A 21,921-nucleotide genomic window follows, 5' to 3' on the forward strand; every position below is an offset into this window, starting at 1 on the left:
ACTGTATTCTGACAGATGAAAGGCTTAACAGACAATCAATTTTTCAATGTATAATTTCAGTTACATCACACTGCAAATTTTTGCGATAAATTCTGTGTTACGATCGAGCCCTCCACTATCACCTGATGAAGGAGCGTCGCTCCGAAAGCTAGTGTGCTTCCAATTAAACCTGTTGGACTACAACCTGGTGTTGTGTGATTTTTTAACTTTGTACACCCCAGTCCGACAGCGGGCATCTCTAAATCAAGGCAATCGGAGTTTTTTTAAAACCCGAAAAGTAACGAAGTTTAACGACGCGAACTCGAAAATTAACGAAGGTAATCGGAGTTTCTTTAAACCGAAAAGTAACGACGTTTAAATGTCGCGACCCCAAAATAAACGAAGCAACAACCCGAAAAATAACGAAGTTCAAATGAAACGAACCCGAAAATAAACAAAGTTTAGGCAATCGGAGTTTTTTTAAACCGAAAACTAACAAAGTTAACACAACCCGAACCGAAAATAAATGAATTTTAAGCGATCGATTTTTTTTCTATTAAAAAGATAACACCAGAAAATAACCAATCTCTGGAGATTGATTTTGTTTTACTTCTGAAAGCAACGAAGCTCGGGAGAAATAATTTTTTTTAAAAAACCAAAAATTAATAAAGCTTGGGAATTCAGGTTTCAACCCTCCCCTCAGAGTTCAGCAATTTTCGAAGACCACTGTCCGTAAGTACCAAAGCACCCTCAACTTCAATTAATCTCTCCCCCCTTTTTAAACATTTAACAAGTCCCCCAGACTCAACCATTGCTAAGACCGATCCTTTCGGGCTGGACTGGTCACGTTAGACACCACTTGACTGACAGGAAAACCAAACGTTCTAAAAATAATCACGTCTGGCAGGCCGGATTCCTCAACACTCAATAGTGAGGGACATTTAACTCGTACACTGCTGTTCACAATCTGTCCGAGCCGAAACGTGCCAGGGCACCAAAATGATGATCTGCGTCTCCTCAAGAGGGGCCTCTTGGTTCGAGATCGGTCAAAGGAATCGACAAATGCGGTGTATTCGAAAAGCAAGGTTCACTAGTTTATTGAATTAAGGTATCTTAACGCAATTCTATCCAGTAACACTGAGATTGAAGCTTCTGTGTTCCGTGATGAAGTTGCGCAATTACATTTGAAAATTGCACATTATTTATAAGGTTTTTAAGAAATAATAGTCTTAATTACGAGAAAGACCAATCACATATAATAAGGTGACATGATTTACAGCAAGTTAATCCAATGATATTTTCTTTAAGAAGGATATCTAATTTACATAAATTGTCATGCCATGTACTAGTTCAAGATTAGTTCAAATGGTCAAATAATGTGTCAGTATTCATCTTATGAAAATTCTATTGTCCTCTTATCTTTGAACTGCAAGTTAATTCTGCGAATCAGCAGTATGTTCAGCAGTATGGTTCACAGGCCATTTTGTAGTATTAGAACATAGAACATAGAAGAATACAGCGCAGTACAGGCCCTTTGGCCCTCGATGTTGCACCGATCCAAGCCCACCTAACCTATACTAACCCACTATCCTCCATATACCTATCCAATGCCCGCTTAAATGCCCATAAAGAGGGAGAGTCCACCACTGCTACTGGCAGGGCATTCCATGAACTTACGACTCGCTGAGTGAAGAACCTACCCCTAACTTCAGTCCTATATCTACCCCCCCTTAATTTAAAGCTATGCCCCTTTGTAATACCCGACTCCATACGCGGGAAAAGGTTCACACTGTCAACCCTATCTAACCCCCTAATCATCTTGTATTCTTTTAAATCGAGAAGCCATTTTGTTGAAATAAAAATGTACATATTTTGTTGCCTAAATTCCAACTTTAGATCCTCACACCCACCTCCCAATTCAATCTATCATGACCAGACTAGGCAACAGTTTCTTCTCCCAAGCCATCAGGCTCCTTACCACTACATGATTGGACTCTTTTCCGTCTGACTATTTTTGCACATTTTCGAATTTCTGCTAGAAAAATGTCTATTATTTATCATTCTTTTATTATGCTGTAACTTGCGTGGTTTGCACTCTGGTCCCTCGAAGGAGAGGAGATGACAGAAACATTGGAAGCTGGTGAGAGAGCGTTCACAAAATTAATCCCGGGAATTGACGTGTTTGCTAATTTTGCAATGTTGCGTAGCTTAGCTGAGCATTCGTTCGAGTTTGGAAGAATGAGAGGAGATCTGAATGAATAAATATCAGAATTTTAGTGGGCCTGAAAGGTTAGTTGCCAAAAAGGTAGTGTTCATTTGTGGGAGAGTTTCAGACCAGAAGGAATAGCCTCTAAAGTGTTTGCATATTTATGATGGAGATGAGGTGGATTTCTTCTCTCAGAGGGTAATGAATGACAGGGCTATTGAAGTTCTATCACTAAGTATAGTCAAGGCAGATGTTGGGCAGAATTTTAATCAATGGGGAATCAATAATAAGGCATGAATGTGGATTTTTGGATTATTATATTAATCATTATGGTAATAAATGGTGGAGCAGATTCGATGGGGTGAATGGATTATTTTGGCCAAAGGGCTTATAAACATCCTGTGGGACCTTGACAGGGGAGATATGGATAAAATGCTTCAACTTATGTATGATATTCAGACCTAGGGTTCCACAGGATCTGTCAGTCAACATTTTTCAGCATTTTTAGGAGAACGGGAGCGAGGGTGATAATAGCCACAGTAGAGTAAGAATGGAGGGAGACTGTAGCATTACGATTCACATTTTTGAGGGAAGGAGAAAAGAAAGAATGTTCCACAGAAACCAGAATTGTCTGTTTTGAATTTCTATACTGTGTAGACAGCAATGTCTTCTGTAATCTCCTTTTACAGGATACGAGAAAGGGAGGATTTACAGCCAGAAATCTCAAAACAAGATCTGATAGAGACAATCAATTCATTGGCACGGGAATATCATCGGCCTTTGAATCTAGTAGAATCTTTTTATTTCTTTCCTGTCCTGTCTGCTTCACAAGGTTTCAAACATCAGTGAGACTGAGGTATGCATACCTGAGTGAGAGTGTTCCAATGAACTGACCGTGGGAAGAGCTTTAAGCGGGTACATAGCCTGAAATAGCAACACTCCATTCGCAGCAGCAATAGATGGAACACGTTCCATACATGAGTGGTCTTTCAACCAATTGTTAAAGCTGGAGAGAGACAATGATTCCCACATCATGGAGAAATCGTGAGAGCCAATATCTTTGCCCTTTCCATTCCTCATCCTGGGAGGGAGAGAGAGAGGGAGGAAACACTATTCACTTGTAGCAACTGAAGTGAATCCAGGGAGGGAGCAGACTCTGCAAAGGTGTCAGATGCTCTCTGTCCTTCTTAACGGTATATTAATTTTTTTCCCCTCAGTTTGATACGTTTATTTATATACAATTTGCATTGTGGAAAAAAATCGTTTCTTTCCTCATGTTCAGAATTAAAAGGGTAGTTACTCATGGGATGGAGCAGAATCTAAGGGATTGGCACGTTGATATAAAATGTAGACATATGTTGCTTCATATGGTGTATATCTGATATTATTCGCTGTTATAAAAGCCTTGTGGCTATTATTTTTCACATTCTAATCTAGCACTGAAGTTATATTCTGTATTTCTTGTCATCTTTTTTATTGAATAGGACAGCAGAAAGTCATTCAGCAACTTTACTGGTTTGTTTTTCTCAAGTAGCCTTGACATTTCATTTTCATTGTCCTTGATTCAGCTCCATTTCCAGTGTCTTTGTCGGCAGCTTGTTCCAGGTTATTGTCACCGAAATGAAGATTTCCTCCATACACACTTAAGGCTATCTGGCTGCATGAGGGTTTTCAGGTTTCTGTGTCCTGGATAATATGTGATCAGGCATCTGGCAAACTACAGGAATTGTCACCTATGTTATGTTCATTTAACAGTATTGACTGTGATCACGTATTTTGTGAATTTATTTTTGCAGGAAGACATGTAGAAAGAAATCTGAAAGCAAATGATACATCAACTTCTGACAGAGCCACTTGAATCATTGGGACTTGAATATCAGCAACCTTTCCAATTGAGAAGAAATGTTTGCTTTTGTCTGCTTGAGAGATTTTGAACACTTTGGCAGGAAGAATACGGAGACACCCAAGTGAGGGAGATTCAGTGCACTGACTGTGAAAAGTGCATGAAACCAGTTACTCAGTTTGGGGAATCAAAGTCTCACCCCTCACGGTGGAGAGAGACTGTGTACCCATTCTGTTGGTAATTTCAAACCCAGAGCGACACAAGGAAAGCTCTTCCCATGGGGAAACTGTGGAAATGTGGGGACTGTGGGAAAGGGTTCCCTTCCCCGTCAGTGCTGGTGACTCATAGAAGCATTCACAAAGGGGAGAGGCTATTCTCCTGCTCTGTGTGTGGGAAGGGATTCAGTTGGCTGTGCAACCAGCTGATGCACTGGCATGTTCACACTGCGGAGAAGCCATTCACTTGCTCCAAGTACAGGAATACATTCGTCAATTCTCCTGGCCTGCTGAAACATCCTTGGGTCCGCACTGGGGAGAGGCCGTTCACCTACTGTCACTGCAGGAAGAGGTTCATGAGTTCATCTACCCTGCAGACATACCAGTGGGTCCACACTGGGAGAGGCTGTTCTCCTGCCCTGAGTGCAGGAAGGGATTTGGTTGGGTGGACAACTTCCAGAGGCATTAGTGAGTTCATGTGCCATCACTGGGATCGAAGGAGCAATGGCCGAGTGGTATTATCAACTGGATTACTACCTCAACTCTGGGAATTCCCGGTTTTGAATCCCGCCATGGCAGATTGGAATTTGGTCAGAAATCTGGAGTTCAGAATCTAATGGTGAAACCATTTTCAGGGGGAAAACATCCTCATCTGATTCACTCATGTTTTTTTAGGGAAGGAAACTGCTGTTGTGGGAAAGGATTCACTCAGTCGTCCCAGATGCATCCTTTACCCGGTCTGGCCTACACATGACTCCAGACTCTCAGCAATATGGTCGACTTTAAACCCCTGTCCCCACCCCTGCCCCCGGAAAATGAGTGGGGAGAAACTTACTTGGATACAGTATATGGGTTGAAATTGTTGAGTGAGGCATTACTTCCTCCGGGTTAAGACTGTATCAAGGATTCAGTTACAAAGGGACACCTTAGTGCTTACCAATAATAAAGCAACTGGGGTGTCAGGGGAGGTCAGGGGTGTGTGTGTGTGTGCTTTGAGATTCAGCTGTTGAAGAAAAGGAAAGCTACTTTTTGTAATTTTTTTGCTGGGGAGATCATGAAGCTGTAACAAAGTTGGGTCGCAATAATGGTTACCTAAATTCGGACTCAGACATTGAAAGATTTAAAATCCAACAGGTTTCTGTTTTAAAGCTGCTCACTCAGCTTCCAGCACTACATTACCAAAGTCATGTATCAGAAGGAGCAGTGAATCAGTAGCGAGTATCGTTAGAAACTGTTAAGATTTTCATCTCTGCAGGCACTGCATAGTTTCATCAGCATTGTAATGTTTACTGGCAGCAGCAGGAAGTGTTGTGGCTGTGTTCATGAGAAACAACGTTAAAAATCACATAACACCAGGATATAGTCCAACAGGTTTATTTGGGAGCACGAGCTTTCGGAGCGCTGCTCCTTCATCAGGTAGCTGTGGAGCAGGATCATAAGACACAGAATTTATAGCAAAAGATTAGTGTCATGCAACTGAAATGATATATTGAACAAACCAAGATTGCTGTTAAGTCTTTCACCTTTTAGAATGGGTTGCAGGTTTCAGTTCATTAATATGCAAATCCTAGAACTTCTTTTAAGTCATATACTCGAGATAACTTAAGGTAGATAGGATAGTGAAGAAGGCGTTTGGTATGCTTTCCTTTATTGGTCAGAGTATTGAGTACAGGAATTGGGAGATCATGCTGCAGCTGTTCAGGACATTGGTTAGGCCACTGTTGGAATATTGCATGCAATTCTGATCTCCTTCCTATCGGAAAGATTACAGATTACATTGCAATGTGGAAACAGGCCCTTCGGCCCAACAAATCCAAACCGACCCGTCAAAGCACAACCCACCCATACCCCTACATTTACATTTACCCCTTACCTAACACTACGGGCAATTTAGCATAGCCAATTCACCTGACCTGCACATCTTTGGACTGTGGGAGGAAACCAGAGCACCCGGAGGAAACCCACGCAGACACGGGGAGAACGTGCAAACTTCACATAGTCAGTCGCCTGAGACGGGAATTGAACCCGGGTCTCTGGCGCTGTGAGGCAGCAGTGCTAACCACTGTGCCACCGTGCCGCCCATAAGATGTTGTGAAACTTGAAAGGGTTCAGAAAAGATTTACAAGGATGTTGCCAGGGTTGGAGGATTTGAGTTATAGGGAGAGGCTGAACAGGCTGGGGCTGTTTTCCCTGGAGCGTCGGAGGCTGAGGGGTGACCTTATAGAGGTTTACAAAATTATGAGGGGCATGGATACGATAAATAGACAAAGTCTTTTCCCTGGGATCGGGGAGTCCAGAACTAGAGGGCATTCCATTTGGGTGAGAGGGGAAAGATATAAAAGAGACCTGAGGGGCAACTTTTTCACGCAGAGGGTGGTACGTGTATGGAATGAGCTGCCAGAGGATGTCGTGGAGGCTGGTACAATTGTAACATTTAAGAGGCATTTGGATGGGTATATGAATAGGAAGGGTTTGGAGGGATATGGGCTGCGTGCTGGCAAGTGGGATTAGATTGGGTTGGGATGTCTGGTTGGCGTAGACGGATTGGACCGAAGGGTCTGTTTCCATGCTGTACATCTCTAAGACTCTATGACTCTATTTTATAAAAAGAAGTGACAGCTCAGACAATGCATGGAAGGTGTGAGGTTCAAGTCTGTCAGTATCCCAATCTTGAGTCAGACTGGTTCTATTTCCAAAGTAGGAATTTATAAAATTATTACATGCATTGACTGCCTGCAGATTGTGCACTTTTTGAGCAAAATACAATGTATTTGCAAATATAATTCCGCAAATTCACCCTATTGACTTACATGCATGTGTGTGTGTATGAGTGTGTGTGTGTGTGAGAGAGAGAGAGACTGTATAGTGTAGTGGAGTCACATGTAGTGTGACATCAACCCAAGGTCCATTTGAAGCCATCCTCATGGCTATTGATACCCAAGTTTGGAATCCAAGTAGAACTTAGCCTCTGCTCGGCCAGCAGAAATGATTAAGCAGTTACACAACACACATTGGAGAGTGTAGGGTGAGACTTGTCTTTTGATTTGCAGAAGGTGGGAGGCTCTGGATGCTGTGATCCAGGGCAAATACATGCTGGTGGAAATTCGGCTCAGAGAGATGGAGCTGAAAGCCAGGCTGCAGACCTTTGATGAAAAAGATAACCAGTCATTTTATTCCAGGAGTCGGTCATTCCTCTCCGGACAGACCCTTCTGATTGAGTCAGTGGACAGGGTCAGGAAGTATGAGCGTGGATGAGGCAGGTAAAGGGGATCTGAGAGAAGGCTGCAAGGGAGTGGAGGAGCGAACTGGCTGGGTGCTGGGAGTACGAACAACATTGGGGAGGTGGTGGTAAGGGACAGAATAGTGACAGGGATTGTCTCCGGTCTCCGCAGTTGTTAGCAGGAGGCCAGATGACATCGGTGTCTATCTGGTGCCAGGATTCGGGAACCAATGTGCTCAGGGCTGAAGATGTGGGAAATGGAGGTTACAGCAGGTGTGGTCCACAAATGTCAGGAGAGAGCCTCTGCTGAGGGTGCGTGAAAAGTTAGAAGCTAACTCTGGACGGCACAGTGGCTCAGTGGTTAGTACCACTGCCTCACAGTGCCAGGGGATCATGTTTGATTCCATCCTTGGGCAACTGTCTGTGTGGACTTTGGCACGTCCTCCTCCTTGTGTCTGTGTAGGTTACCTGCAAGTGCTCTGGTTTCCTCCCACAGTCCAAACATCTGCAGTTTAGGGTGGTTTGGCCATGCTGAAGTGTGCAGATTAGAGTGGGTTAGCCATGAGGAACTGCAGGGCTGTAGGGTCAGTGGATGGGTCTGGATGGGATGCTATTTGGAATGTCAGTGTGAATTTGATGGGCCGAATGGCCTGTCAGAATTATGATTCTACTGCTTTCGCCACGTAAATATTGAGAAATGATTGACACAAGTCTGCTGTGGGAGGAGTGGGTTCCAGTTCGTGAGATATCAACACCGGTCCTGGGGAAGGTGGGATTTGGGCAGTCTCTCCCCCCCACCCTCTGCCCCCCTGTCTAATCTCTCCCCACCCACTGTCCCCGTCCATTCTCTCTCAACCCCCTCCCTCTGCCCTGCATTCTCTTCCTCCCCACCTCTGCCCACCAGCCTTTCTCTTTCCCTCACCATCGGTCCCCACAATCTTCTCCATTCCCATCACCCTCTGTTCCCCCCAGTGTTCTCATCCTCCCACCCTCTGTCCCCCTGTCAATTATCTCTCTCACCCCCTGTCACTCTGCCCCTCCGTCCATTCTCTCTCCTTCTCTTCCACCCACTCCCTGTCCTTGCGGATGCCTCAAACCCTCTTTGATCGCTGTATCAAACCCTTCTAGGAAGAGAGAAAGAGAATGGATGTTGATGACTCTACCTGGTAGACACGGCTGCACGAGAAATTACTGATCTTTAAAATTGAGAATAGCTAAAATTATATATTCAGAAATATTATGAAAGCATGTTCAACTTTATAGAAAAGCTGCGGACATCTTTCTGAAACTTGCATTCAAAGATGTCCAGTTAGCCCACAGTTGAGGACAGGGTGTAATTTGTGGACGGCCTATGCCTAGTCTTGTGAAATTGATTCTGACTATGCAGAAATAGAACCATAGAGTTGTACAAACCCGTCGGTCCATGCTGACCAGGTATCCTAAATTAATCTTGGCCCATATACCCATCCAAATGTCTTTTAAATTTTGTAATTGTACCAGCCTCCACCACTTCTTCTGGCAGCTAATTCAATACATGCACCACCCTTTGCGTGAAAAATTTGCCCCTCAGGTCCTTTTTATATCTTTCCCCTCTCACCCAAAATGAATGCCCTCTAGTTCTGGACTCTCCCACCCCAGCGAAAAGATCTTGTTTATTTAACCTATCAAAGCCCCTCATGATTTTATAAATCTCTATAAGGTTTTATAAACCCTCAGCATCCAACGCTGTATGAAAAACAGCCCCAGCCTATTCAGCTTCTCCCTGCAGCTGAACCCCTCCAAACTTTGCAACATATTTGTAAATCGTTTTTGAACCCTTCTAAGTTTCACAACATCATTGCTACTCATGATTAATAGGCTGTGAACAATCTATCTTGTTCAGGGCATAAGAGGGGGCATTTGTTGAGGGGAATTAACTTTCAAACTGTTTTTTTCTGACCCTGAGGTCCCTTTAAATCTTTTCCCTCTCAACCGAAATCTATGCCCTCTAGTTTGGGACTCCCCTCCCCTGGGGAAAAGACATTCAAAAGTTGAGGAGTCACACAAAATGCAAACGCAATAAAATGTCGAGCTACAAGTTTAAAAAAATGTGGCTTCAGCTTTTTTTTTAAACTCCTGTTGACATTTGACATTCGGGTACAAAATCTTGTCAACAACACCAGCATCGCCACAGACCACACTGCGCATACTCCTCGGTGTCAGTAAGTACTGCGCATGTTCAGCGGCGTTAACAAGAACTGCGCATGCCCCACGCTGTCCGCAATTACGGACCGCTACCTTCTTTTGATGGGCCAATGGGGGGGACGACCGGAAGGAGCCTGGTTCCTTTGTCAATCAGAGCCTTGCTATTGTCTGAATACGGAAGTTTGACCATGAGCTTCTGAAGCTGCTACTGCTGTTGTTCCTCTCTGAATGAAGATTGAGCTTCACCCCAGACTGCAACTTCTTTCCTCTGTCCAACATCTGTGAGTACAGCACTTTCTTTTCTCACCCCCTTTTCCATTTGTTTTCATTCTAGGGTTCAATTTTTGTTTTGCAGTAATTGAAAGGAAAGGGAGTGAATCCCGGCGAGGGGAGAGAGTCTGGAAAAGTTGGTCCAAGATTGTGTCTCAGTTAGCAAACACATGGCAAATGTAGTAGCACAATGTGAAGTTATCGCATTTGCTGTTTTAAAAAAAAGCAGAAAGGAGACGCATTCCTTAAATAGTGATATATTGGAATGTGAAGAAAGTGAGGACTGCATATGCTGGAGATCAGAGTCGAAAAGTGTAGGGCTGGAAAAGCATAGCAGGTTCAGGCAGCATCTGAGAAGCAGGAGATTCGACATTTCAGGCACGAGGCCTTCATCAGGAATGATGTGTTGATGTACAAACACGCCTCAGCGTCCTTCTATATCAGCAAGCAATGAGCAAGGCAAGTGGTACGTTAGCAAGAGGAATTGAGTTCAGAGGTGGCGATGTCTTCCTGCAGTTGGGGGTGGGGTTCATTGAATATATTCAAGGCTGAGTTCATTTGAATTTTCGACAACAAGGAAGTGGATGGTTGTGGGGGGAGGCAAGAAAATGGGTTTAAGACCAGTATAGAACAGTTAGACAGTCAGACAGTGCAGAAACAGACTGTTCTGTCCAACTAGTCCATGCTGACTATGTTCTCAAACTAAACTAGTTGCACCTGCCAGTGTTTGGCCCATATCCCTCTGAATCATTCCTATTCATGTGCTGATCCAAATGCTTTTTAACCCTTTTAACTGGACTACATCCACCACTTGAACTGAATTGAATTTATTTATTGTCACATGTACTGAGGCACAGTGAAAAGCGTTGTCTTGCGATCACATAGTTAAGTCGCATAGTAAATAATAAGTAAAGAGTGGCAAAAACAAAAACAAAGGTTCAGACACATCCTGAGAGTTTGAGAGTCCATTCAGTATTCCAACAATAGTAGGGTAGAAACTGTTACAAAACTGGCTGGTGCGTTTGTTCAGGCTTCTGTACCTTGTCCCCGATGGTAGAGGTTGTAGACAAACATTGCCAGAGTGGGATGGATCTTTAAGAATGCTGGCGGCTTCCCTTGACAGCAGGTCTGGTAGATGGATTCTATAGATGGGAGGTTGGCCTTTGTGATTGTTCGGGCTGAGTTCACCACTCTCTGTAACCGTCTCCAATCTCGAATGGTACAGTTGCCATACCAGGTAGTGATACATCCAAGACAGCTTGTTGTGGATGACCACTCCCAGGAGCTTGACACTCTCCTCTCATTCCACCTCTGTGCTGTTAATGTGTATGGGTGCATGAGTAACATCCCACCAAAAGTCAATAACGAGTTTCTTGGTTTTGCAAGCATTGAGATCTAGTTTGTTTTCAGTGCATCATTTTTCCAGGTCTTCCACCTCCTGTCTGCAGTCTGTTTTGTTGCCATCTGAGATTTGACGGACTATAGTGGTGACAGTGAACTGGTAAATGGCATTAGTCTTGTATTTGGTGACGCAGTCATGGGTATACAGTGAGTACAGTAGGGGGTTGAGTATGCACCCCTGGAGGGCTCCAGTGTTGAGTGTTAGTGAGGATCAAATATTGTCCCCAGTCTTCACTGATTGTGGCCTGTGGGTCAGGAAACTGAGGATCCAGTTGCAGAGAGTGGGGCTTAGTCCGAGATCACTAAGTTTAGTAATCAGTGTCGAGGGGATAATAGTGTTAAAGGCTGAACTGTAGTCAAGTAGGATTCTTACGTACCTGTTCTTGGTGTCAAGATGTTCCAGGGAGGAGGGAAGGGCAAATGATATGGCATCTGACGTGGATCCCAATTTGCCGATGGGCAAATTGGAGTGGGGCAAGAGTAGTGGGAAGGCTGGAGTTGATTAATGCCATGACCAGCTTTTCAAAGCAATTCATGACCACCGGAGTTAGGGCGACTGGGCGGTAGTCATTGAGACGTGCTGCATGAGTCTTCTGAGGCACAGGGATGATGTTGGCCCTCTTGAAACAGGCAGGGACAGTGGCCTGCTGCAGGGAGAGGTTGAAGGTGTACGGGAAGACCTCTGCCAGTTGGTCTGCACATGCTCTGAGTGCACAGCCTGGTCCTACGTCTGATCCCATCGCTTTCCTTGATTCACACGAAGGAAAACTGATCTGACCTCTCGACTTTCTCTGGACATTCATTCCACACACAAACTACTCTCTTAAAAAAGGGTGCTTCTGATGTGTTTTTAAAATCTTTCTCCTCTCGTCTCAAAAATGTGCTCCCTAATCTTGAAGCTCACATCTGAGCGAAAGGACACCTCTATCCTTCGTGATTTTATAATCCTCTGTGAGGTCACCTCTATGCTCCAGTGGAAAAAAAAAATCCCAGTTTATCGACCTAGATGTAGGTAGATTAATATCCAGTCATGATCTGTTGAATGCTGGTGCAGGCTTGAAAGACCAAATGGCCTACTCCTGCTCCCAAGTTTCTCTCACTGTGTCCAGAACAGCAAGAGCCTATAAGACACAGGAGCAGAAATTAGGCCAATCAGCCCACTGGGTCTGCTCCACCATTCAATCATGGCTGATAAATTTCTCAACCCCATTCTCCAGCTTTCTCCCCTTGATACTCAAGAACCCATCATCTGTTTCAGTCTTAAATATACTCAGTGACTTGGCTACCGCAGCTTTCTGTGGCAGTAAATTTCATAGATTCGCCACTGTCTGGCTGAAGAAGTTTCTCCTTATCTCCGTTCGAAAAGATCTTCCGTTTACTCGAAGGCTGTGCCCTCAAGTCCCCATCTCTCCTACCACTGAAAACATCTCCCCCAACATGCACTCTGTCCAAGCCATTCAGCATTCTTATGTTTCGATTAAATTCCCCCCCCTGAGTGTAGGCCTGTTAATCAGCATGAACCAGACTTTTCAGGATGAGGCAGAGCAGGGATTAGGTTCAGTAAAATGAGAATAAAAGGAGTGTGTGTGGGATGGATATTTTCAGCTTTTAGGGAATAAGAGAGGAAAGAGAGTTTGCTATAAATTATAATCGATTGGATGGGATAATGGACCGAGGATTGGCAGATGGAGTTTAATTTAGACGAACGTGAGGTGTTGCATTTTAGGAAAGCAATCCAGGACTTAACCATTTAATGGGGAATGTTGCTAGTGAGGGTGAGAATAGGTGGACAGGGCAGATGAATGCGAGGCTGAGGAACTGGTGCATGGGAGAAAGGATCCAAAAATGTGACTATTGGAATCTCTTCTGGGGTAGAAAAGACCTGTACAAGAAGGATGGATCGCACCCGAATTGGAAGGGGACTAATATATTGCTGGGAGATTTGCGAGAGCTGCTCAGGAGGATTTAAACTAGTAAGGTAGGGGTGGGTGGGGGGCACGGATTGCTGGGACCCAGAGAAATAGTGAGGAAAGAGATCAGTCTGTGACTGGTCCAGTTGGGAAAGGGACTGAGTTAAACAATCAGAGCAGGAAGTAACAAAGCAGAGAACAAGGTAGGACTGGTAAATTAAACTGCATTTATTTCAATTGCAAGAGGCCAAACAGGGAAGGCAGATGATGGTTAGGAACTTGGGACTGAGATATCATGGCAGTTACAGAAACATGGCTCAAGGATGGACAGCACTGGCAGCTTAATGTTCTAGAACACACATGGTATTGGAAGGATAGAAAAGGGGGCAGGAGAGGAGGAAGAGTGGCTTTTATGATAAGGGATATATTACTGTGCTTAGGGAGGATATTCCTGGGAATACATGCAGGAAGCTTATTTGGGTGGAACTGAGAAATAAGAAAAGGGATGATCACCTTATTGGGATTTTATTACAGACTCCCTAATAGTCAGAGGGAAATTGAGAAAAAAAATGTAAGGAGATTTCAGTTATCTGTAATAATAATAGGGTGGTTATGGTCAGGGATTTTAACTTTCCCAACATAGACTGGGACTGCCATAGTGTTTAAAGGCAGTACAAAGGCAGTTGGAGTAAACTTAAGAGTAAACTCAGGAGGGCAAAAAGGGAACATGAGATAGCTTCGACAAGTAGAGTTAAGGAGGAATTTAAATGTGTACAAGAAAATTTTCTGATTCAGTAAGTGGATGTTCTGACTCATGAAGGTGCAAACCGTGACCTACTCTTGGGAAATAAGGCAGGGAAGGTGACTGAGCTGTCAGTGGAGGAGCACTTTGGGGACAGTGACCATAATTCTATGAGCTATAAAAGAGTGATGATAAAGTATAGACCAGATCCAAATTGGAGGATGGCTAACTTTGTATTAGGCAAGATCTTCCAAAAGCTAACTGGGAGCAGATGTTTGCAGGTAAAGGGATGGCTAGAAAATGGGAAGCCTTCAAAAATAAGAAACTGAGAGTCCAGAGACAGTATATTCCTGTTAGGGTGAAAGGGGAAAAACTAGGTAAAAACAAGGACTGCAGATGCTGGAAACCAGATTCTAGATTAGATGAAGGGCTTTTGCCCAAAACATCGATTTTCCTGCTCCTCGGATGCTGCCTGAACTGCTGTTTTTCCAGCACCACTCTCATCTAGAACCTAGGGTGAAAGGGGAGGCTGGTAGGTGTAGTGAATGCTGAATGACGAGAGGAATTGAGCTTTTGGTTCAGAAAAAGAGGGAAGCATATGACAAGTAAAGACAGGAGAGATCGAGTGAATCCTGACAGTATAAAAGCAGTTGGAGTATACTTAAGAGTAAACTCAGGAGGGCAAAAAGGGAACATGAGATAGCTTCGACAAGTAGAGTTAAGGAAAATCCAAAGGGTTTTTATAAATACATTAAGGAGAAAAGGGTAACTAGGGAGAGAACAGGGCCCCTCAAAGATCAGCAAGACAGTCTATGTGTGGAGCTGCAGGAGTTGGGGGAAATAATAAACAAGTATTTTGCATCAGTGTTTACTGTAGGGAAGGACATGGAAGAAATAGAACGTATGGAAACAGATGATGATATCTTGAAAAATGTAAAAATGTCCATACTACAAAGGAGGTGGTGCTGGATGTCTTGAAATGCATGCAAGTGGATAAATCCCCAGAACATGATCAGTTGTACCCTAGAACTCTGTGGGAAGCTAGAGAAGTGATTGCTGGGTCCCTTGCTGAGGTATTTGTACCATCGATAGTCACAAGTGAGGTGATGAAAGACTGGAGGTTGTCTAATGTGGTACCAATATTTAGGAAAGATTGCAAGGAAAAGCCAGGGAACTATCAACCAGTGAGCCTGACATTGCCGGAGGGCAAGTTGTTGGAGGGAATCCTGAGGGACAGGATTTTCATGTATTTGGAAAGGCAAGGACTGATTTAGGGATAGTCAGCATGGCTTTGTGCGTGAGAAATCATGTCTCACGAACTTGATTGAATTTTGTGAAGAAGCAACAAGGGATTGACGAGGGCAGAGCAGTCGACGTGACCTCCATGAACTTCAGAAAGGCATTCAACAAGGTTTCTCATGAGAGACTGGTTAGCAAGGTTAGATCTCGAGAAATACAGGGAGAACTAGCCATTTGGATACAAATCTGGCTTGAAGGTAGAAGACAGAGGGTGGTGGTGAAGGGTTGATTTTTAGACTGGAGGCCTGTGACCAGTGTTGTGCCACAAGGATTGGTGCTGGTCCCACTACTTTTCATCATTCATTTGAATGATTTGGATGTGAGCATAAGAGGGAAAGTTAGTAAGTTTGCAGATGACACCAAAATTGGAGGTGTAGTGGACAGCGAGTAAGGTTACCTCAGATGACAATGGGATCTTGATCCGATGGGCCAATGGGCTAAGGAATGGCAGATGGAGTTTAATTTAGATAAATGTGAGGTACTACATTTGGAAAAGCAAATCAGGTAAGGTCCGAGGGAGTGTTGCTGATCAAAGAAACCTTGGAGTGCAGGTTCATAGCTTCTTGACAGTAGAGTCGCAGGTAGATAGAACAGTGAGGAAGCTTTTGAGGTTGGGGGGGGGGTGTGAGCTTCCACACGTTTATTCTATCCATAATCCTCATGATTTTATAAACAGACAAGGTCTTTTCCCTGGGTTGTGGAGTCCAGAACTGGAGGGCATAGGTTTAGAGTGAGAGCGGAAAGATTTTAAAAGGCACCTCAGGGATAAGTGTTTCATGCAGAGGGTGGTGCATGTATGGAACGAGTGTCAGAGTAAGTGATGGAGGATGGTACAATTACGGTATTTAAAAGGCATCTGGGTGGGTATATGAATAGGAAGGGTTTAGAGCGATAGTGGCCAAGTCCTGGCAAATGGGACGAGATTAGGTTAGGATAACTGGTCGGCATGGACGAGTTGGACTAAAGGGTCTGTTTCCGTGCTGTACACCTCTACGACTTTACTTCAGGACTCTGAAATTGTTCATGAAAACCACTTCAGTCATCTGCCCAGTTTTAAGACTACAATATACAGGAGCAGAATGAGGCCATTTGGCCCATTGAGTCTGCTCCACCAGTCGATCATGGCCGATATGTTTCTCAACCCCATTCTGTTGCCTTCTCCTCGTAACCCTTGATCCCCTTACTTATCAAAGACCTATCTATCCCTGTCTTAAATGCCCTCAATGACTTGGCCTCCACAGCGCTCTGCAGCAATGAGATCCACAGATTCACCATCCTCTGGCTGCAGAAATTCCTCCTCATCCCAGTTCTGCAGGGCATTCCTTCACCCTGAGCCTGTGTCCTCTGGTCCTCGTTTCTCCTACTGGTGGAAACATCTTCCCCACATCCACTGTATCCAGTCAGAGTCACGCAGCACGGAAACAGATCCTTCGGTCCAACCAGTCCATGTTGACCATAATCCCATACTAAACTAGTCCCACCTACATGTGCTTGGCCCAATATCCCTCTAAATATTTCTTATTCATGTACTTATCCAAATGTCATTTAAATGTTGTGACTGTAAGCGCATCTACCACTTCCTCTGGAAATTCATTCCACACGTGAAGCACTCTGTGTAAAAATGTTGCCCCTTATTTTCTTTTGAAATCTTTCTGTTCTCACCTTAAAAATATGTCCGCTAGTCTTGAAATCCCTCATTCCAGGGAAATGACTCCTGACATTCACCTTCTCTGTATCCAGCAAGATTTTATAAATCTCAAAGAAGACCTGAAATGTTAGCTTGCTCTCTCTATGTGGACGCTGCCTGACCAGCTGTGATCTTCAGCATTTGTTGTTTTCAGGAATGATTCCAGCATCTGTCGCAATGCGCTCCTAAATGCTGGCTACCTCTTTCCAGATCCTTTGAGACTCAACAATCCACTGTGCGGTACAGTCAATAAAGTTCCACATTGCATCTCTTTCAGCACACACGGGCAGCACGTGGCTCAGTGGTTAGCACTGCTGCCTCACAGCACCAGGGACAAGGATTTGACTCCAGCTTCAGGTGACTGTGCAAACTCCACACATTGTCCTCCCCGTGGCTGTGTGGGTTTCATCGAGAGGCTCCGGTTTCCTCCCACAGTCCAAAGATGTACAGGTTAGGATGAATTGGCCATGCTAAATTGCCCCATAGTGTTCAGGGATGTGTGGGTTAGGTATATTAGTCGGAGGTAAATGGAGAGTTGTTGGGCCAAATGGCCTCATTCCGCACTGTAGGGATTCGATGTGGCAACCCCCCAGCTGTTTGCATTTCCTGTAGGGGAAGTGGGGACGGGCCGAAAGTTCAGTGTGTGTGAAGCGAAAATTAAACGTAGTGCTTTGCTTGAGCTCAAGCTGAGTGACTTGGTGGCGGACTGGAAAAGGAAGGTACGCAGTGTCTGTGGTTAGTGATGCTGCCTCACGGCACCAGAGAGCCAGATGCAATTCCAGCCTCAGAGCCGTTGTCTGTGTGGGTATTGACATTCTCCGAATGGTGTTTGTGGCGGATTTCTTCCAGTGCACCTGTTTCTTCCCACTATCCAAAGATGTGCAGGTTTGGGTGAATTAACCATGTTAAATTGTCCATAGTGTCCAGGATGTGTAGGTTAGATGCATTAATCAGGTGTAAATGTAGAGCAATCAGAGTAGGGTAATGGTGCTTTCAATTTCATGGAATTACAAAAGAAAAGAATGTTCCGCATAAAGTAGAATTGTTTGTTCTGAATTTCTACCCTGACTGACAGTGATGACTTTCATAATCTGTTTTTCCAGTGCATTTGAAGATTTGAAGACTGAAGTTTCAAATTCAGTAGTTGAAGGGCTTATGCCCGAAACAGCAACTCTCCTGCTCCTTGGATGGTGCCTGACCTGCTGTGTATTTCCAGCACCACACATTTTGACTGACTCTCCAGCGTCTGCAGTCCTCATTTTCATGTCAATGACAGACAGTCAATCAATCCATTGGGACTGTAACGATTTTTGACTATGATTCTGTGAGAAGGAGCAAAATTCTTTGGTTTCTGTTTCAGTACACTTTCAGCATCAGTGGAGCTGGATGAGAGACGCTACTGTGGCAGCGCATTGAATGTGCAGCCTGTCACAATTATACAGCCTGGAAAGAGGAATTCACGGCAGGGAGGGTTTGTACATGCGTTTGTACATGCAGCTGAAGCTTTGGCCATGGAGAAACCAGAGGAATCTCGCCCCATGGAGAAACCGTGGAAGTGTGGTGACTGCGGGAAAGGCTTCAGTGTCCCATTTGCCCTGGATATTCATCAGCGCAGTCACACCAGGGAGAGGCCGTTCTCCTGCCCAGAGTGTGGGAAGGGATTTATCCGCTCTTGCCACCTGCTGGACCACCGCCGAGTCCACACTGGGGAGAGACCATTCACCTGCCCCGAGTGCGGGAACACCTTCACCCACTCCTCCCACTTGCTGGCGCATCAGCGTGTCCACACCGGGGAGAGGCCCTTCCCCTGCTCTGATTGTGGGAAGGCCTTCAGCAAATCCTCTGACCTGCTGAAGCACCAGCGGGTCCACACGGGGGAGCGGCCATTCAGTTGCCCCGAGTGCGGGAAGGCCTTTAGCGATTCCTCTGCCCTGCTGAGGCACCAGTGGTCCACACAGGCAAGAAGCCGTTCCCCTGCCCTGAATGTGGGAAGGGCTTCAGCAGTTCCTCCTCCCTGCTGACACACCAGCGGGTCCACACTGGGGAGAGGCCATTTGCCTGCCCTGAGTGTGGGAAGAATTTTCCCCAGCCCTCCCAACTGCTGACCCACCGGCGGGTCCATACCGGGGAGAAGCCATTCTCCTGCTCAGTGTGCGGGAAGGGCTTTGCGGTCTCCTCTAACCTCGTGGCCCACCAGTGGGTCCACACGGGGGAGAGGCCCTTCAGCTGTCGCGAGTGCGGGAAGGCTTTCAGCAATTCCTCCCACCTGCTGAGGCATCAGCGGGTCCACACCGGGGAGAAGCCGTTCTCCTGCCCAGAGTGCGAGAAACGCTTTAACCGGTCCTCCCACCTACTGACCCACCAGTGGGTCCACATGGGAGAGTGGCCGTTCTGCTGTCCTGAGTGCAGGAAGGGCTTCAGCAATTCTCCTGCTCTGCTGACCCACCAGCGAGTCCATAGAGGGGAGAGGCCATTCAGCTGCCGTGAGTGTGGCAAGAGGTTCACATTTTCCAGCAACTTGTGAAGACACCAGCGGGGGCACCAGTACTCCCAACAATCGGATACTGCCAGTGACGCTACTGTGGATTAAACCTTGTGCCCCACTCTGACAATGGGTGCAGTGGGAAAGTTGGTGGGCTTTTAAAAAAATTTCTGGACTGCACACTGCCTCACACCCCCAAGTGCAACTCTAAAGTGGCTCGGGGCGACATGGTGGCTCAGTGGTTAGCACAGCTGCCTCATAGAGCCATGGATTCGGGTTTGAATCTACTGTTTGATTCTCCCGTGTCTGCATGGGTTTCCTTGGGTGTTCTGCTTTTGCTCCCACAGTACAAAGATGTACAAGTTAGGGTGAGTTAGCCAAGCTAAATTGTCCATAGTGTTCAGGGATGTGTAAGTGTGGTGCAGTAGTCAGGGGTAAATGTAGACTGGTCAAAAGTGTGGTGCTGGAAAAGCATAGCAGGTCAGGCAGCATCTGAGGTGCAGGAGAATCGACGTTTTGGGCATAAGTCCTTCATCAGGATTCTCCTGGACTTCGGATGCTGCCTGATCAGCTGTGCTTTTCCAGCACCACATTCTTGACTCTGATCTCCAGCATCTGCAGTCCTCACTTTCTCCAAGTAAATGTAAAGTAATAGGGTTAAGAGAATAGGTCTGGGTGGGTAACTGTACGGAGGGTTGGTGTTGCCTTGTTGGTCCAAAAGGCCTGTTTACATTCTGTAGGGATTCTGTGATTCCATAAACTTTGCTTCCAGTGGGCGACATTACTCAGAGTCTGGGACTGCACGTTCCTAAGAATCCGCAGAAACCTAAGACCACTGGAGCAGACATGAGGCCATTCAGCCCATTGAGTCTGCTCCACCATTTGTTAGAAACAAAAAATAATTGCGGTTGCTGGAATCCAAAGTAGGCAAGCAGGAGGCTGGGAGAACGCAGCAAGCCAGGTAGCATTAGGAGGTGAAGTTAGCATTTCGGGTATTAACCCTCCTTCAGGACTGAAGAAGGGTTCTTCCCAAAACATTGACTTCTGTATCAGAAACAATTTACCAGGATGTTGCCGGGGGTTGGAGGGTTTGAGCTGCAGGGAGAGGCTATTTGGCTGGGTGAGAGATTTAAAAGGGACGTAAGGGGCAATGTTTTCACGCAGAGGGTAGTGCATGTATGGAATGAGTTTCCAGAGAAAGTGGAGGCTGGTACAATTATACCACTGAGAAGGCATCTGGTTTCGGACATGAACAGGAAGGGTTCAGAAAGATAATGGGCCAAATACTGACAAATGGAACCAAATTAGTTTAGGATGTCTTGTCAGCGTCGATGAGTTGGACCGAAGGGTCTGTTTCTGTGCTGTACACCTCTGTCTACCGGTCCTGATGTAAGTTTTAAAATTGAGTCCAAGTAACTTTAAATAGTTCAGTCTTGTTGAACTCACCTCTTGAAAGGTTTCAAATGAATCCCTCCAAGTGATACTGTTTAAAAATGCCGAGTTGGACAAAATATCCCATTAAGGTCGACACAAACCCACAGCTGAAGATATCAGAAATCACACAACACCAGGTTACAGACCAACAGGTTTATTTGAAATTACAAGCTTTAGGAGCATTGCTCCTTCTTCAATGCTGCTTCTTCATCACTTCACTGACAAAGGAGCAGTGCTCTGAAATCTTGAGTTCAAATAAACCTGTTGGACTCTAACCTGGTGCCATTTGACTTCTGACCTTGTCCAGCCCAATCCAACACCAGCACTTCCACATCAGAGTTGACTAATGAGATCGGATTTTATTCTGTGTGACTAAGTGAGATGCTCATCTGAAAACTGAAAACTGTTGGAGAGACAAAGAGACACGAGTCAGTGCTACTCCACGGAGACAGGCCCATAGGCCCAAACTGGTCCATGTCGACCAAAATGTCCATCAACAGTAACCCCATTTCCCTGCACATGGCCACTATCCTTCTAAGCCTTTCCTCTCCATGTGTTTGACCAAATGTCTTTTAAATGTTGTTAATGTACCTACCTCAACCACTTCCACTGGCAGCTCATTCCATACACAAGCCACACTCTAAAATTTTTGCCCCACATATTTTTTCAATCACTCCCCTCTGACCAGGTTTGTATGCTCTGTTTGGAGATGTAGGAGTAAAACTTCACAATAAAAGATTAATACAGCCTTTATTCATGACTCATGATTAAACACACTTTCTCTATTTACAGCTGTAATTGAGAGGCTTCTCTGAATTAGTCGACATGTTTGTAACAAGTTGTGAAACCTGAAAGGGTTCTGAAAAGATTTACAAAGATACTGCCAGGGTTGGAGGGTTTGAGCTGTTGCAAGAGGCTGAAATAGCCCCAGTCTATTTTCCTTGGAGGGTCAGATGCTGGGGGGTGACCTTACAGACCGTTTCGCTGTAGAAGTGTTTCAGAAAAAAAAATCTCAAACCTTTTTCCGATTGTTGCCTTTGCCAACATCT

The 21,921-nt window shown here is 45.1% G+C and overlaps 2 protein-coding genes across 2 annotated transcripts in view; one reads left to right on the forward strand and one right to left on the reverse strand.

Annotated features, from left to right (window-relative positions):
* The window catches only part of LOC148143074 (uncharacterized), a 312,271-nt gene that overhangs the window by 65,026 nt on the left and 225,324 nt on the right, over positions 1 to 21,921 (reverse strand). The gene's annotated exons all lie outside the window — the stretch shown is intronic.
* LOC148143075 (uncharacterized) overlaps positions 1 to 21,921 on the forward strand; it is a 111,246-nt gene that overhangs the window by 14,692 nt on the left and 74,633 nt on the right. The window contains 2 exon segments of the mRNA XM_087975779.1: positions 18,671 to 18,900; positions 18,903 to 19,455. Coding sequence (XP_087831905.1) covers positions 18,671 to 18,900; positions 18,903 to 19,455 — 783 coding nt within the window.

This window comes from Chiloscyllium plagiosum, unplaced genomic scaffold, assembly GCF_037043375.1.
Source record: "Chiloscyllium plagiosum isolate Xiang-an unplaced genomic scaffold, Cpla_swu_hap1 HiC_scaffold_27, whole genome shotgun sequence".
Lineage (NCBI taxonomy): Eukaryota > Metazoa > Chordata > Chondrichthyes > Orectolobiformes > Hemiscylliidae > Chiloscyllium > Chiloscyllium plagiosum.